At 33.6% G+C, this 12909-nt stretch overlaps 1 protein-coding gene across 1 annotated transcript; it reads left to right on the top strand.

The window, feature by feature from the left end:
* The first annotated feature begins 5523 nt into the window (after nucleotides 1–5523).
* LOC111703303 (non-specific lipid-transfer protein) lies at nucleotides 5524–12211 on the top strand. The gene is made up of 5 exons (XM_023475200.1): nucleotides 5524–5864; nucleotides 7802–7888; nucleotides 8258–8381; nucleotides 9238–9334; nucleotides 11513–12211. The coding sequence occupies exons 1-5, from the start codon at nucleotides 5588–5590 to the stop codon at nucleotides 12203–12205; spliced, it is 1278 nt and encodes a 425-aa protein (XP_023330968.1). The 5' UTR covers nucleotides 5524–5587; the 3' UTR covers nucleotides 12206–12211.
* The last annotated feature ends 698 nt before the right edge of the window (nucleotides 12212–12909 follow it).

The following is a 12909-nucleotide window of genomic DNA, read 5'->3' as shown; positions in this document are numbered from 1 at the left end:
GCAGTCAGTACATAATATATACCCTTCTCCTGGCTGCAGTACACAGTATATACCCTTCTCCTGGCTGCAGTCAGTACATAATATATACCCTTCTCCTGGCTGCAGTACATAATATATACCCTTCTCCTGGCTGCAGTCAGTACATAATATATACCCTTCTCCTGGCTGCAGTACATAATATATACCCTTCTCCTGGCTGCATTCAGTACATAATATATACCCTTCTCCTGGCTGCAGTACACAATATTTATGCTTCTCTTGGCAGCAGTACACAATTTATCCTTCTCTTGGCAGCGGTACACAATGTATATCCTTCTACTGGCAGCAGTACACAATATACCCTTCTCCTGGCTGCAGTACACAATATACCCTTCTCCTGGCAGCAGTACACAATATATATCCTTCTCCTGGCTGCAGTACACAATATACCCTTCTCCTGGCTGCAGTACACAATATATATCCTTCTCCTGGCTGCAGTACACAATATATATCCATTTTCTGGCTGCAGTACACAATATATATCCTTCTCCTGGCAGCAGTACGCAGTATATATTCTTCTCCTGGCTGCAGTACATAATATATACCCTTTTCCTGACTGCAGTACATAAGCATTGAGACAGCATAAATTAATAATCTATTGAAAATATATCAGAATGTATTTAAAGGACAAGACTGTTAGAATTCAAATTCTTGAGTATAGGCGAGGTTCCAATTCCAATATTAGATTGAAAACTGATAAATATCTTTCAAACACAGTTTAGTAGGATATCTAATGCTCTGGAAACGTTTTAAATCTTTACAATACCTTGTATCAAACTACATTTCAGCCAAAATTTGTTTAAAAAATATATGAAAAGCAATATTAGGATGATGTCAGCAGTAATCAGGACTAGTTCAATACATATACAAGGTGTCTCTGAAAAAAGTGTGTTTAGGCTTTTAAGCCTACTGAACATCGTTGTATTGCGTTAAAAACTGCTCCTGGTATGTACAATTTCCGTGACCATGGGGGAGTCGTCGATGAAACATTTTTCTCGAAAATGTGTTATTTTGAAGGTTAAAACAACCTTCAAAATTATGCCTAATATTCGAAAATGTGCTCGGTCCCATTTCCGAAGACATAGTTTGCTTTTTCACCCACTGAACGTCGTTTAATAGCACTGAAAAGTGCCACTTCATGGAACATTGGTCATTTACTGGGGAGTCGTTGTTGAAACATATTGCTAAAAAATGCCGTTTTAACCTTCAAAATGTGCTCGAAATATATACTCGGTTCCTTTTCCTAAGAAATTACAATATGATAAATTTTATGTCATTTATTTTGAAAAATCCTCAATTCTATCATTGAAAATGGGCAATTTATTCTATTCTGTTCTAAAAAACATTAACAAATCATAATTTTATCTTTTTGAAAATCTTTGGAAAAGAGACCAAGTACATATTTAAATTTTAACACTAAACAACAATCGTTAGTAGGCTAAAATGCCTAAACACACTTTTTTCAGAAACACCCTGCAGTAGATATGATTATATTTTGCATGAAAGCGGTGTTTACTCACCAATTAAAAGACTCAAATAAAGCGGGACTCGTAAACCCGAGGAATGGTATGACGACATTTAAAGGGAGTGTTCTCGAAAAATGAAAGAGGGTATAGACTTACGGCGAAAAATTATCGATGGTGATCGCTACTAATCTTACTTCTATCTGTTGCGTTTATCAGGAGAAAATTAATATAAACGACTCATACCAAAGAACGTAGAGTCCATACAAATTCAGAAAGTTTCAACATACGACCCGGATCGTAAAAAAAATCAATTTAATTCCAAACAAATCATTATTACATATTCCAACCTATAATCATCGATAATTTTTAGACGCATTAGTATAAAGTTGATATTTCGTAAATTTTTTTCATATGATTGGAGAATTACTTTTGAAAACATTTATTCCTATTTCGAGGATTTTTGATAATGAAGACGACATTTTCATATTTGCCAGGAATGTTCGAAAATCCAGCGCCAGCCGTGAGACCAAGTTTTAAGCTAAATATTATTGTTTTTTAATTAATAAGAAAAATTAACTATATACGAATTTGACGAAAGTATCGATGATTATAGATTGTAATATCTGAATGATTTGATTGGAATTTAATTGATTTTTTTACGATCTGAGTCGTGTGTTGCAATTTTCTGACTTTGTATGGAGGCTACGCTTTTTGGTATGAGTCGTTTTAAACAATTTTCTCCTGATAGACGCAACAGATAGATTAGTAGCGATCACCATAAATGAGTCTGTTTTGTTTACATTGCACAATTGCTGTATTTTATGTTCATTAGACTATTTGAAATCATAATTTGAGTTCTAAAGTTGTCTTCCTGATTCACAGTTTTACGGGTCCTACTCCAGAACTTATTTACAAAATGAATCTGAAAAAATTTAGTCTACCTTATTGCCATGTTTTTAACAAATGTGATAATGTGCAGTATAAACAGGCCCATTTCAATTAATAAATTATTTAATAAGTTGCTGTTAAAGCTATTTGCTTGTAAAAACATCAAATACACTTTAGTATTGCTTTAATGTCGTCTTCCTATTCCACAGTTTTCTGGCTCTCACTAGAAGATGAAGCAATTTTAATAATGATAAATTTACAATTATTCTGTCCTCATAACTTTTGTAAAACAAACCTTTAAACTTTTGAATAAGAAAAAAAGTGGATTAACATCAAGAAGTGGATTAACATTATGAGAAGTAAATTAACATCAAGAATTAGATTAACATCAAGAAGTGGATTAACATCAAGAAGTGGATTAACATCAAGATGTGGATTAACATTAAGAAGTGGATTAACATCAAGAAGTCGATTAACATCAAGAAGTGGATTAACACCAGGAAGTGGATTAACATCAAGAAAGGTCACGTTGTTAAAAAGAGAATATTTTAAAGAAAGATTAGATATCTACAAAAGAAAGAAACAAAAAATTAAATAATTAAAAGGTCAGAATATCCGCTGGTTTAAAAATCTTGGGCTTGCATCAAGATAAAATAAAATTAATTTTAAAAATATTTATTCATGAAGTTTAACATTTTAGGTCTTAAAATATCTAAGTTTCCGATATCGACATCAGTTTGCAAATATATACAGTTAAGAAAATTTTATTTTGAATCGAGTAATCAGTTCCTTTGTTCCGATTTGTTAAATCCTACCATTATTGTCTGAATATTAAATATAATAGTAAACGTTAATGACTAGCTTGGGAATCCAGCTTTGCCTGGAAACTAAAAGTTCTCTAAAATAATGAGCCCACTCAACTTGGAATTTTTTTTATATAAAGCTAAGAACATCCTTGGGGTTCTTCCCTAGTTCCTCAGTGTAAATGTAATGTAAATCGGCTAAAGAGTTCCTAAGTTATGATCAGACATAATAACAAACAAGCAGAGATTACTGCTTTCAGATACAAAGACGGTAGACACAGCAAACCAAGGTCTGCAGTGTGCACGCTCTCAAGGGAAACTCCAGCAGTATTTTGCCAATTACTTCTTTAAAACTTGAGCTGGAAACGTTGGATTTTATAAATGTATATGTCTGGGACAAATATAAGTGAGTGGATGAGGTAAAACCAAAGGCGTTGTGACACTTTAAAGTCGGGGCTGTCTAATAATTTGTTGTCTTTCTTTCAGAGTTGTCTAAACCTCTGTGTAGACCACATTTTGAAAAGCTCACAAGAAATTATTGTCTATAACATATGTTCTTTAGACACAATTAAAATATTTATTTGTATGTTAAAAGAATTATTAGATAAATATCCAAGACCAATGTAATTTCGTCTTTTATATTTTTAGGAAAAAACCTAATGTTTCTTAGTTTTGAATATAGATATCAAGATATTTCACATCCTTCCCAGTTCTATACAAAACAAACATAAATAATTGATGATAATAAGAAATAAGGGGAAACACTGCTGAATAACAGAAACTTGAAGCAATAAATTTAGATTTGCATAAAAACTAAAATGGTCAACCTGGATGACATATTGGTTGAGCTGAGACTAAATAAACAGACGAGATTCTAACAGATGGGTAATGTAGAGTATAGACTCGATTCACAGTATTGAAGTGGAATAAAATGGAGTTAAACACAGGTTTTAAACAAAAGATAAAACTAAAATCTACGTCGATCCCTTCTAAACTCCCAATCACATATAGTTCCTTAACTCCCGGTCTATTATCTATATATTATCTAGTAAAAGTTCAGTGCTCGGTACTCACGAAACCTATAACACTAAACCGGATTTTTTAGTTTTTCAGCTTAATTTGGCATCTTCTTCTTCTTCAAGCTTTTACAAGAGGGAAAAATTCTGTAATCTTGCTGATTCCAAATAAATCTTTTTTCTAAACCAAGATTATTTCTTCTATAAATATTTCAGGAGTTTATAAACTAAAATCTACGTCGATCCCTTCTAAACTCCCAATCACATATAGTTTCTTAACTCCAGGTCTATTATCTATATATTATCTAATACAAGTTTAGTTAGGGGGGGAAGGCGACCCGCACCCGTTTTACTTCCGACCCGCAGATGATGTCACAAAGGGGTTTGCGGCATGTGCTTACCCCCTATGCCGTCCGACCCTCACCTGTTGGCCTTCCGGCAAAATTTCTTAATTTGTATATGCTAATTATAGACAAATTAAGCATTAATTTAAATTTATAAAGATGTCATGGCATCTATCATATAATAAACTTATTCATGATATTTTTTGTTTGTAACAGTAGTACATCTACCCACTGAAATCAGCGACAGTTTTAAAATTCAGATCAAACAACATTTTAGTGTAGATAGTATTTGCGGCATCACTTACCCGTATATCTTCCAACCCGCATTTGTATTCATAAGATTTTTAGATAATACAGAGCGTCCCATATAATATTAGATTATATCCAAGCTTTAATGCAAAAATACGCACATAATACTCAAAAAACCTAGTACTCTCTGCAAGAAAACTTTTATAAGCTTGCCTGACTGATGCGGCCTAAAAGAAAAAAAACTATTTTCAGACTTAAAATAATTGTCTTTACAATTTAAGACATTTTTCCGGAACGCCAACAGGTGAGGGTCGGACGACATAGGGGTAGCTGCATGCCACAAACACGTTTTGTGACGTCATCTGTGGGTCGGATGTCAAACGGGTGCGACCCACCATCCTCCCCTCGTTCAGTGCTAGGAACTCACGAAACATATAACACTAAACCGGAATTTTTTAGTTTTTCAGCTTAATTCTGTAATCTTCTTCTTCTTCTTTAAGCTTTTACTGAAAAAAACACAAAAATGATTTACAAGAGGGAAAAATTCTGTAATCTTGCTGATTCCAAATAAATCTTTTTTCTAAACCAAGATTATTTCTTCTATAAATATTTCAGGAGTTTAACTGAATTGTAATTTTAAAAAAGATTTTTTAGCGAATGAATATTTTGAAAATTTCTGCAACGTGAAATGTTCAATAAGACGTGCTCTGTGAACCCGAGATAAGCTAGGTCAGTGTTGTTTGTTTTGAAGATAAGTGAAGAAGGATAGGAGCTAGTCAAAGATGAGTTTGATCTCCAGGAAGCTGTTGATTAACCTGAACCTTATGAGGAGGAACATGAGCGGGATGAGTGGGAGGAAGGTATTTGTTGTCGGGGTCGGTATGACCAAGTTTGAGAAACCTGGTCGACGGGAGAACTTTGACTACCCTGATATGGCTAAAGAGGCTGTAGAGAAGGCTCTGGAGGATGGTCTGATTAAGTACAGTGCTATAGAGCAGGCTTGTGTTGGATATGTTTATGGAGATTCAACCTGTGGACAGCGAGCACTGTATCCACTAGGTACATTTAGCAAGCACTGTATCCACTAGGTATATATAGCGAGCACTGTATCCACTAGGTATATTTAGCGAGCACTGTATCCACTAGGTATTTTTAGCGAGCACTGTATCCATTAGGTATATTTAGCGAGCACTGTATCCACTAGGTATATTTAGCGAGCACTGTATCTACTAGGTTTATTTAGCGAGCACTGTATCCACTAGGTTTATTTAGCGAGCACTGTATCCACTAGGTTTATTTAGCGAGCACTGTATCCACTAGGTTTATTTAGCAAGCACTGTATCCACTAGGTATACTTAGCAAGCACGGTATCCACTAGATATATTTAGCGAGCACTGCATCCACTAGGTATATTTAGCGAGCACTGTATCCATTAGGTATATTTAACGAGCACTGTATCCATTAGGTATATTTAGCGAGCACTGCATCCACTAGGTATATTTAGCGAGCACTGTATCCACTAGATATATTTAGCGAGCACTGCATCCACTAGGTATATTTAGCGAGCACTGTATCCACTAGGTATATTTAGCGAGCACTGCATCCACTAGGTATATTTATAAAAAAGGCAAACCAAAATTTGGAAATAGCAGGAATTGGGCTATTTTGTGATTATCGTTTCATCAAACATATTTGTAAAATTAAATTGTAAAGTCGTCTGATTAATGGTAAATTATTTCCGGGTCTTCCTGATTATGACCGTATTATACATTTTTGTTCTACTCAATAAGAGAAGATATGTTAAATTAAAAACAATTAAGATTTCGATCTTACGAGCATTTTACTTTCTGACGTTGCTTGAGACCCTGTGGAATAGGAAGACGGCTGTTAGACTCAAGTTATGCTTTTGAATATATTAACGAGTATATAATATAACAGTTGTGCAGTTAGCACAGAACTATTTCACTTGGTTATCATGCATCTGCTAAAACAATTTGAGTTTAACAGCATCAAATACATTAAATACTCATAAGATTGCTAAAACATCATCTTCCTGTTCATTTTATTTTTGATAACTGACCAAGGGTGTATAATAAGTTCCATTTTCGATTTTAACTTTTGATTGTTGCTTTTTTATTGATTTTTTCCTGGATTTTGAAAATCGAAACTTTTAATGCAATTGTTTTACTTTTAACAATCCATAAACCTTCCCTGGGGTCATGTGAGGTCCCACATAAGGGAAACCTCACTCCTGTATGCCGAGTCCATTAGCGCCTGATCCAATCAGGGTTCAGTCATGTGTTTGTTGTCTATTCTGAACCAATAGAAATAGGATGGCGGTAACATCTATCTTTCTATTGATCTCATTATCCAATTAGAGATATGAATCATTAAATCGACGCTATCAGTAAATGGAAATATTTACTTCTGTTGAAACTATAGTGACCTTGTTTCCAGGTAAAGCTGGGTCACCAAGCTAGTTCTGTATATTTTAAAGACTGTTTTCGTCAGATATATGTATTCATTGCATGCTGGTCTAATACTTGAGACAATTAGTATCCTGGACCCTATCATTAGCACTACATCATTAAATCCTAATTATTCAGAGTAATCCACACACCTTCATTTTACAGATATACTGCAGAATATTTATACCAATATGCAATATTTATATTCCTCCCAGAAAACTAAACTGCAGTACACTTTGAGTATACAAAATTCTGGGATTTTCAGAATTCATGTATTCTGTACCTAAGTTCACTTATTTTTCAAGGGTTATACAAATTTAAAATCTAAATTTTTTTTTAATGAGCTTGCTTTGAAAAAAATTGGCTATGAAAAATGAACATTTATTGCACCTCAATATCTTGACTGAGTTTTTTTTAAAGGGAGGGGGGGGACGTTCCCTTAGAACTTTATATAGATGCAGACTCAAAAGGTTCATGAATATTTTATATGCCCCCTAAATATATTGATATTGATTATTTGATATCTAGGAATGACAGGAGTACCAATTATTAATGTGAATAATAATTGTGCAACAGGAAGCTCAGCTCTTTTTCTAGCTCATCAGCTCATCTCAGGTAGATTATCTAGCTCATCAGCTCATCTCAGGTAGATTATCTAGCTCATCAGCTCATCTCAGGTAGATTATCTAGCTCATCAGCTCATTAAAGTTTCATCCTCTGTGGGTAACCCTGTAAATCATCTTGCTCTTATATAAGTATATTGTACACATGTACAGAAGGACTGGTGAACTGTGCTCTGGCTCTATTATAAGTATATTGTACACATGTACAGGATGACTTGTGAACTGTGGCCTAGCTCTAATATATGTATATTGTACACATGTACAGGAGGACTGGTGAACTGTGTCCTAACTCTTATATAAGCATATTGTACAGGAGGACTGGTGAACTGTGTCCTAGCTCTAATATATGTATATTGTACAGGAGGACTGGTGAACTGTGCTCTGGCTCTAGGATTTGAAAAGATGCAGAAAGGAAGTTTGAGCAGTGTTTACTCAGATAGAGCTAACCCTGTTCAACCTCATGTTGAAGCAATGATGGCGGTCAGGTTAATATACTTCCTTAAAGGGACTGTTCCACCCTTAATCTGAGTAACAATGAAGAAGATGAATGAATGAAGAGTAAAGATTAATTTTCTTCTTTATCTCTGCAGCATAAATCGGCAAGTCACTTCTTTAGAGACTCCGTAAACGAAAATTATGATTTCATCATTTTAAAGGTACCGTTGTGAATCGGTCTGTAAATGGAGAGTCACTTGAAATTTGTTAACAACCTCTTTGTGTAAAGCTTTAATACAATTTATTGTAAGAAATTTGCAGCAGCGTGCTGCTTCTGTTATGACTTAAATGCATTTTATAGAATTTTTTTTTTTATTTTAAAACTTAGCGGAAGTTTCTAGAAAAGCGTGAAAGTTAATTTAAAAGTTTTAACTTTTCTCACAGTTAAATTTCAGTTTAGAGAAAATAGGGTAAATATGGGAGGAAGTTTAACATTCTTTGATCAAAACTATCTTGTTATTAGTTTCAACTACTTTTAACTTAAGGGCCAGAGCTAATATCCGATTTGTTTTGCAATGTGCATTTCTCAAAAGTATTGGTTTGATGCTGATTTTTTTGGACTTACGTAAGAATTCATGCTTCTCACTTTAGGCCACAACCTATGTCCTATGATGACAAACTAACTTAAAAACACTTTTGGAAGCAGATTGTACGGGTTTTTGTGAAGGACATTTTTTATGACACACCAAGTCTTCCTTTGCATTTCTATAGATAAAGCCTCGATCTCCTAAGAAGGAAAAATTTCTCATTTTTCGGCATCATACCCAAACATCAGGCTCCTTCTCTCCGCATATCCAGGGTTTAAAATACAAATTTAAAATTCAAATATTGATTGATTGAGTTTAGAGATATTGAAGCGTCCCCTATGGCTGCTCAACTGTTTGGGAACGCAGGGCGGGAACACATGAATAAATATGGAACAACCGAGGAACATTTCGCAAAGGTAAACAAAGGAATTTAATCTTTACTTTACTAATCTTTTACTCCAATTTTCTAATCGCTATGTCTTTGCAACAGCAGGATGATACAAACTTTCGATATTTTAAACTTAGAATTCATAGTTTGAAATATCTAAGGTCTACAACATTGGGTTGCAAAGATATAGGCATTAAAAAAAATTAAGTTTGTGTCAAAGACTTCAAGTATTGGCAATATCAAAATACTCTTTTCAATTATTTTTTACTAAGAATGTGTTTTTCAAAATTACTCGAACTGTTTCTAATATAGTGATATTACAATTGTAACTAAATTATTAGAAAGAAAAGAGTTGTTTTTAGTGTAAACAAAGTAAAACGCGCATGAATCAATGCTTTATTTTAGAATTTTCTTGTACTTTTAGTCTTGTTTATCTCTTTTTTTCTGTTCAAAGTTCATTTTAATTCAGTTTGATATCTTACATATATCTACATTTTTATCAGTTTGTTCAAACATCATCAAATTCCCACCCTTTCTAATTATAAATATTTTTATAACTTTTAAGGCCCTAGAGATTAAGAAAAAGAAATCTTTAGGGTATAAAAACACAGACAAAAATGGTTAAATACAAGTTATATGTCGAAGGAATTGAGTAATAATCAATGTTGCATATTTTTTCACAATCTTGAATATTTTTGAAAACCTATATATTAAAGAAAATATTTGAATATTTTGTTTATTTATAAATAGGTGAACAAAATACCCTTATAATGCCACTGTAATCTCGCCAGGCTACATTTGTAGCATAAAATATGGTGAACTCTACACTGGGTATCCAGACTGGGCAGTACGACTGAATGTTGTACCGGCTCGGATTAGTGGCCTGGTGCAGTATGTTATATTAGTTTCTTTACAATACATTATATATCCAGCTTTATTGTTTTCTTCATTTAATTTGAGGGAAATCTGTTTAAAGAAGAATTAATTAATTAATTAATTAATTAATCTTTTCGGTCCATTCCTCCTCATTTAGAGCTTGAGGGAGGGAAACCCCGGCCGCCATGAGCCTCCCAGACTTGACAGACAGTACCGAACCTCCGGTTTACACAATACATTTTATATAAATACATTCAAAGTTTCTTTCGTGAAAAGAATTTTATCAAAAGGACAGTAAACATAATTTTAGTGGCATGTATAGTTCACAACGGTACCCTTGAAGGCTTTGTGTGATTCAGTTTGAATTAGATATTCATGTTTTTTTAAACTGATTATTTTCAATCGTGGTTTCTTTTAAAAGTCACATATTTTAAAATCAATGGCGTGTCATAATCTTTCATAAAGTGATTCATTTTTTAAAAACTAAATATTTAGATTTAGTTAAATTGTAATGAACAATTATTTTTTTTAAATTATATAGAGCTAAAAAAATTCAAAAGAAAGCATTGCTGAAATCAACAATTACAACCTAACAAACTGAATTTTTATTTAAAAATATTACTTTATATCTCAAAAAAAAACTTTAAAGTTTTGGTATGAAATTTAAACTGTATAGCGGAGGCTCGGTATTGTATAGCAAATCTGGAAGGCTCAAGGCGGCCGAGGTGTTCTCTCCTCGAGGCTAAAAGAGATTATTCGGATATTTGAGAAAAAGAGCAATTACAAATTACTGATAACAGATTTCAGCTTTATTTATGGTTTTGGTTTTAAATTAATAAAATATAAAAAAACTAGGCTTTTAGGGCGCTTCGCGCCCATCTTCTATTTGAATTGTGAACATGTTCTTTTTGTTTACATTTTAAAGCAAAGAAGAAAAAAATTCGCGGATTTTCAAGAATTTAAATTTTTTTACAAATTAAAAAACTTAAACACATTTTTTTATCATTCATAAACCTTCCCTGTGGTCACGTGATGTCCCACAAAAAATTTGGGCCCGATCGGTTCAGCCGTTTTGACGTTTATTGGATACAAACAAACATCTTGTTCTAAATCACCCTCACTACGTAAATTAAAAAAAAAAAATTTTGGCTTTCAAAAAGGGAAACTTCTAGATTTCAGAAAAATGTAATCAATAAAACTTTTAAACGAGAAAAAAAACCAAATTGAAAGTTTTTAATTTAAGTAAAAGGTAGCGTTTTGATCATTGGTTAATCTTGAAGAATATATGTTGAGTATAAATATTATATCTAGATAAATGTTGTGTGTTTAGATTGCCTGGAAGAATCATAAACACTCCATAAACAATCCAAACAGTCAATTCCAGGACGAATATACTCTAGAACAGATCATGCAGGCTCCGGTCGTACACAAACCCCTCACCAAACTACAGTGCTGCCCTACCTCCGACGGAGGAGCAGCAGCAATCCTTGCTTCGGAGCAGTTTGTCAAGGAAAATAAATTGGAGGATAGAGCTGTAGAGATTATTGGTATTGAGATGGCAACTGATCTTCCTTCAACCTTCAAGGATAAAAGTTGTATCAAAGCTGTAGGATTTGACATGACCAAGATTGCTGCTGACACGCTGTTCAAAAAGTCTGGACTATCTCCGTCCGATGTCCAGGTTGTTGAGCTTCACGACTGTTTCTCCGCTAATGAGTTGATCACCTATGAAGCTCTGGGTCTATGTGAGGTTGGTAAGGCCGGAGAAATGATTGATAATGCAGATAATACCTACGGAGGAAAGTATGTTGTGAACCCTAGCGGAGGATTAATTAGCAAAGGACATCCTTTAGGAGCAACAGGACTAGCTCAATGTCTTGAGCTGACCTGTCAGGTGAGGGGAGAGGCTGGTGCTCGTCAGGTACCTGGAGCTAAGATTGGTCTTCAACACAACCTTGGTCTGGGTGGAGCTTGTGTTGTTGCATTGTATAAGAAAGCAAACTTACACGAATCAAAACTTTAAAATTTACTGGCCAATTAAAGTTTTCTTTAACCATGATTTAATGTTAATAATAAATGCATTTTCCATCCAAATTTACTAAACTTCAAACCCCTCCAAACCAACCCCCTTCACATTTTATACTTCCTAGATGGACATTTTTGAATTAGTGAAAGTAGTTTGACCATGTATACTGTCTGGTTCAACTCTTTCTGTAAGGTAATTCTGCAAAATTGGTTATCGAAAAGTTAACGAGTAAATCAAAGACTATTTAAAGATCACAATTTTTTCATGTTTTTTGGGGTTACATTGTACACTGTACAATCTCTAGGTTAACCTGGATAAATTTTTGTTTTTATTCCTCAAAGTAAATTTGTAATTTTGGCTCTTAAGTGCACTTCAATTTGTGTGTTTAATTTCGGGAACCTTTTACGATTCCAGATTTATTCGGATTTTTTTCACATTATACGGTATACATTTACAACTATACTTACTCACATTATACGGTATACATTTACAACTATACTTACTCACAGTATACGGTATACATTTACAACTATACTTACTCACAGTATACGGTATACATTTACAACTATACTTACTCACATTATACGGTATACATTTATAAACTATACTTACTCACAATATACGGTATACATTTATAAACTATACTTACTCACAGTATACGGTATACATTTATAAACTATACTTACTCAAATTATACGGTA

This window comes from Eurytemora carolleeae, unplaced genomic scaffold (assembly GCF_000591075.1).
Source record: "Eurytemora carolleeae unplaced genomic scaffold, Eaff_2.0 scaffold534, whole genome shotgun sequence".
Taxonomy (NCBI): domain Eukaryota; kingdom Metazoa; phylum Arthropoda; class Copepoda; order Calanoida; family Temoridae; genus Eurytemora; species Eurytemora carolleeae.
This window is presented reverse-complemented; position numbering and strand designations above follow the sequence as displayed.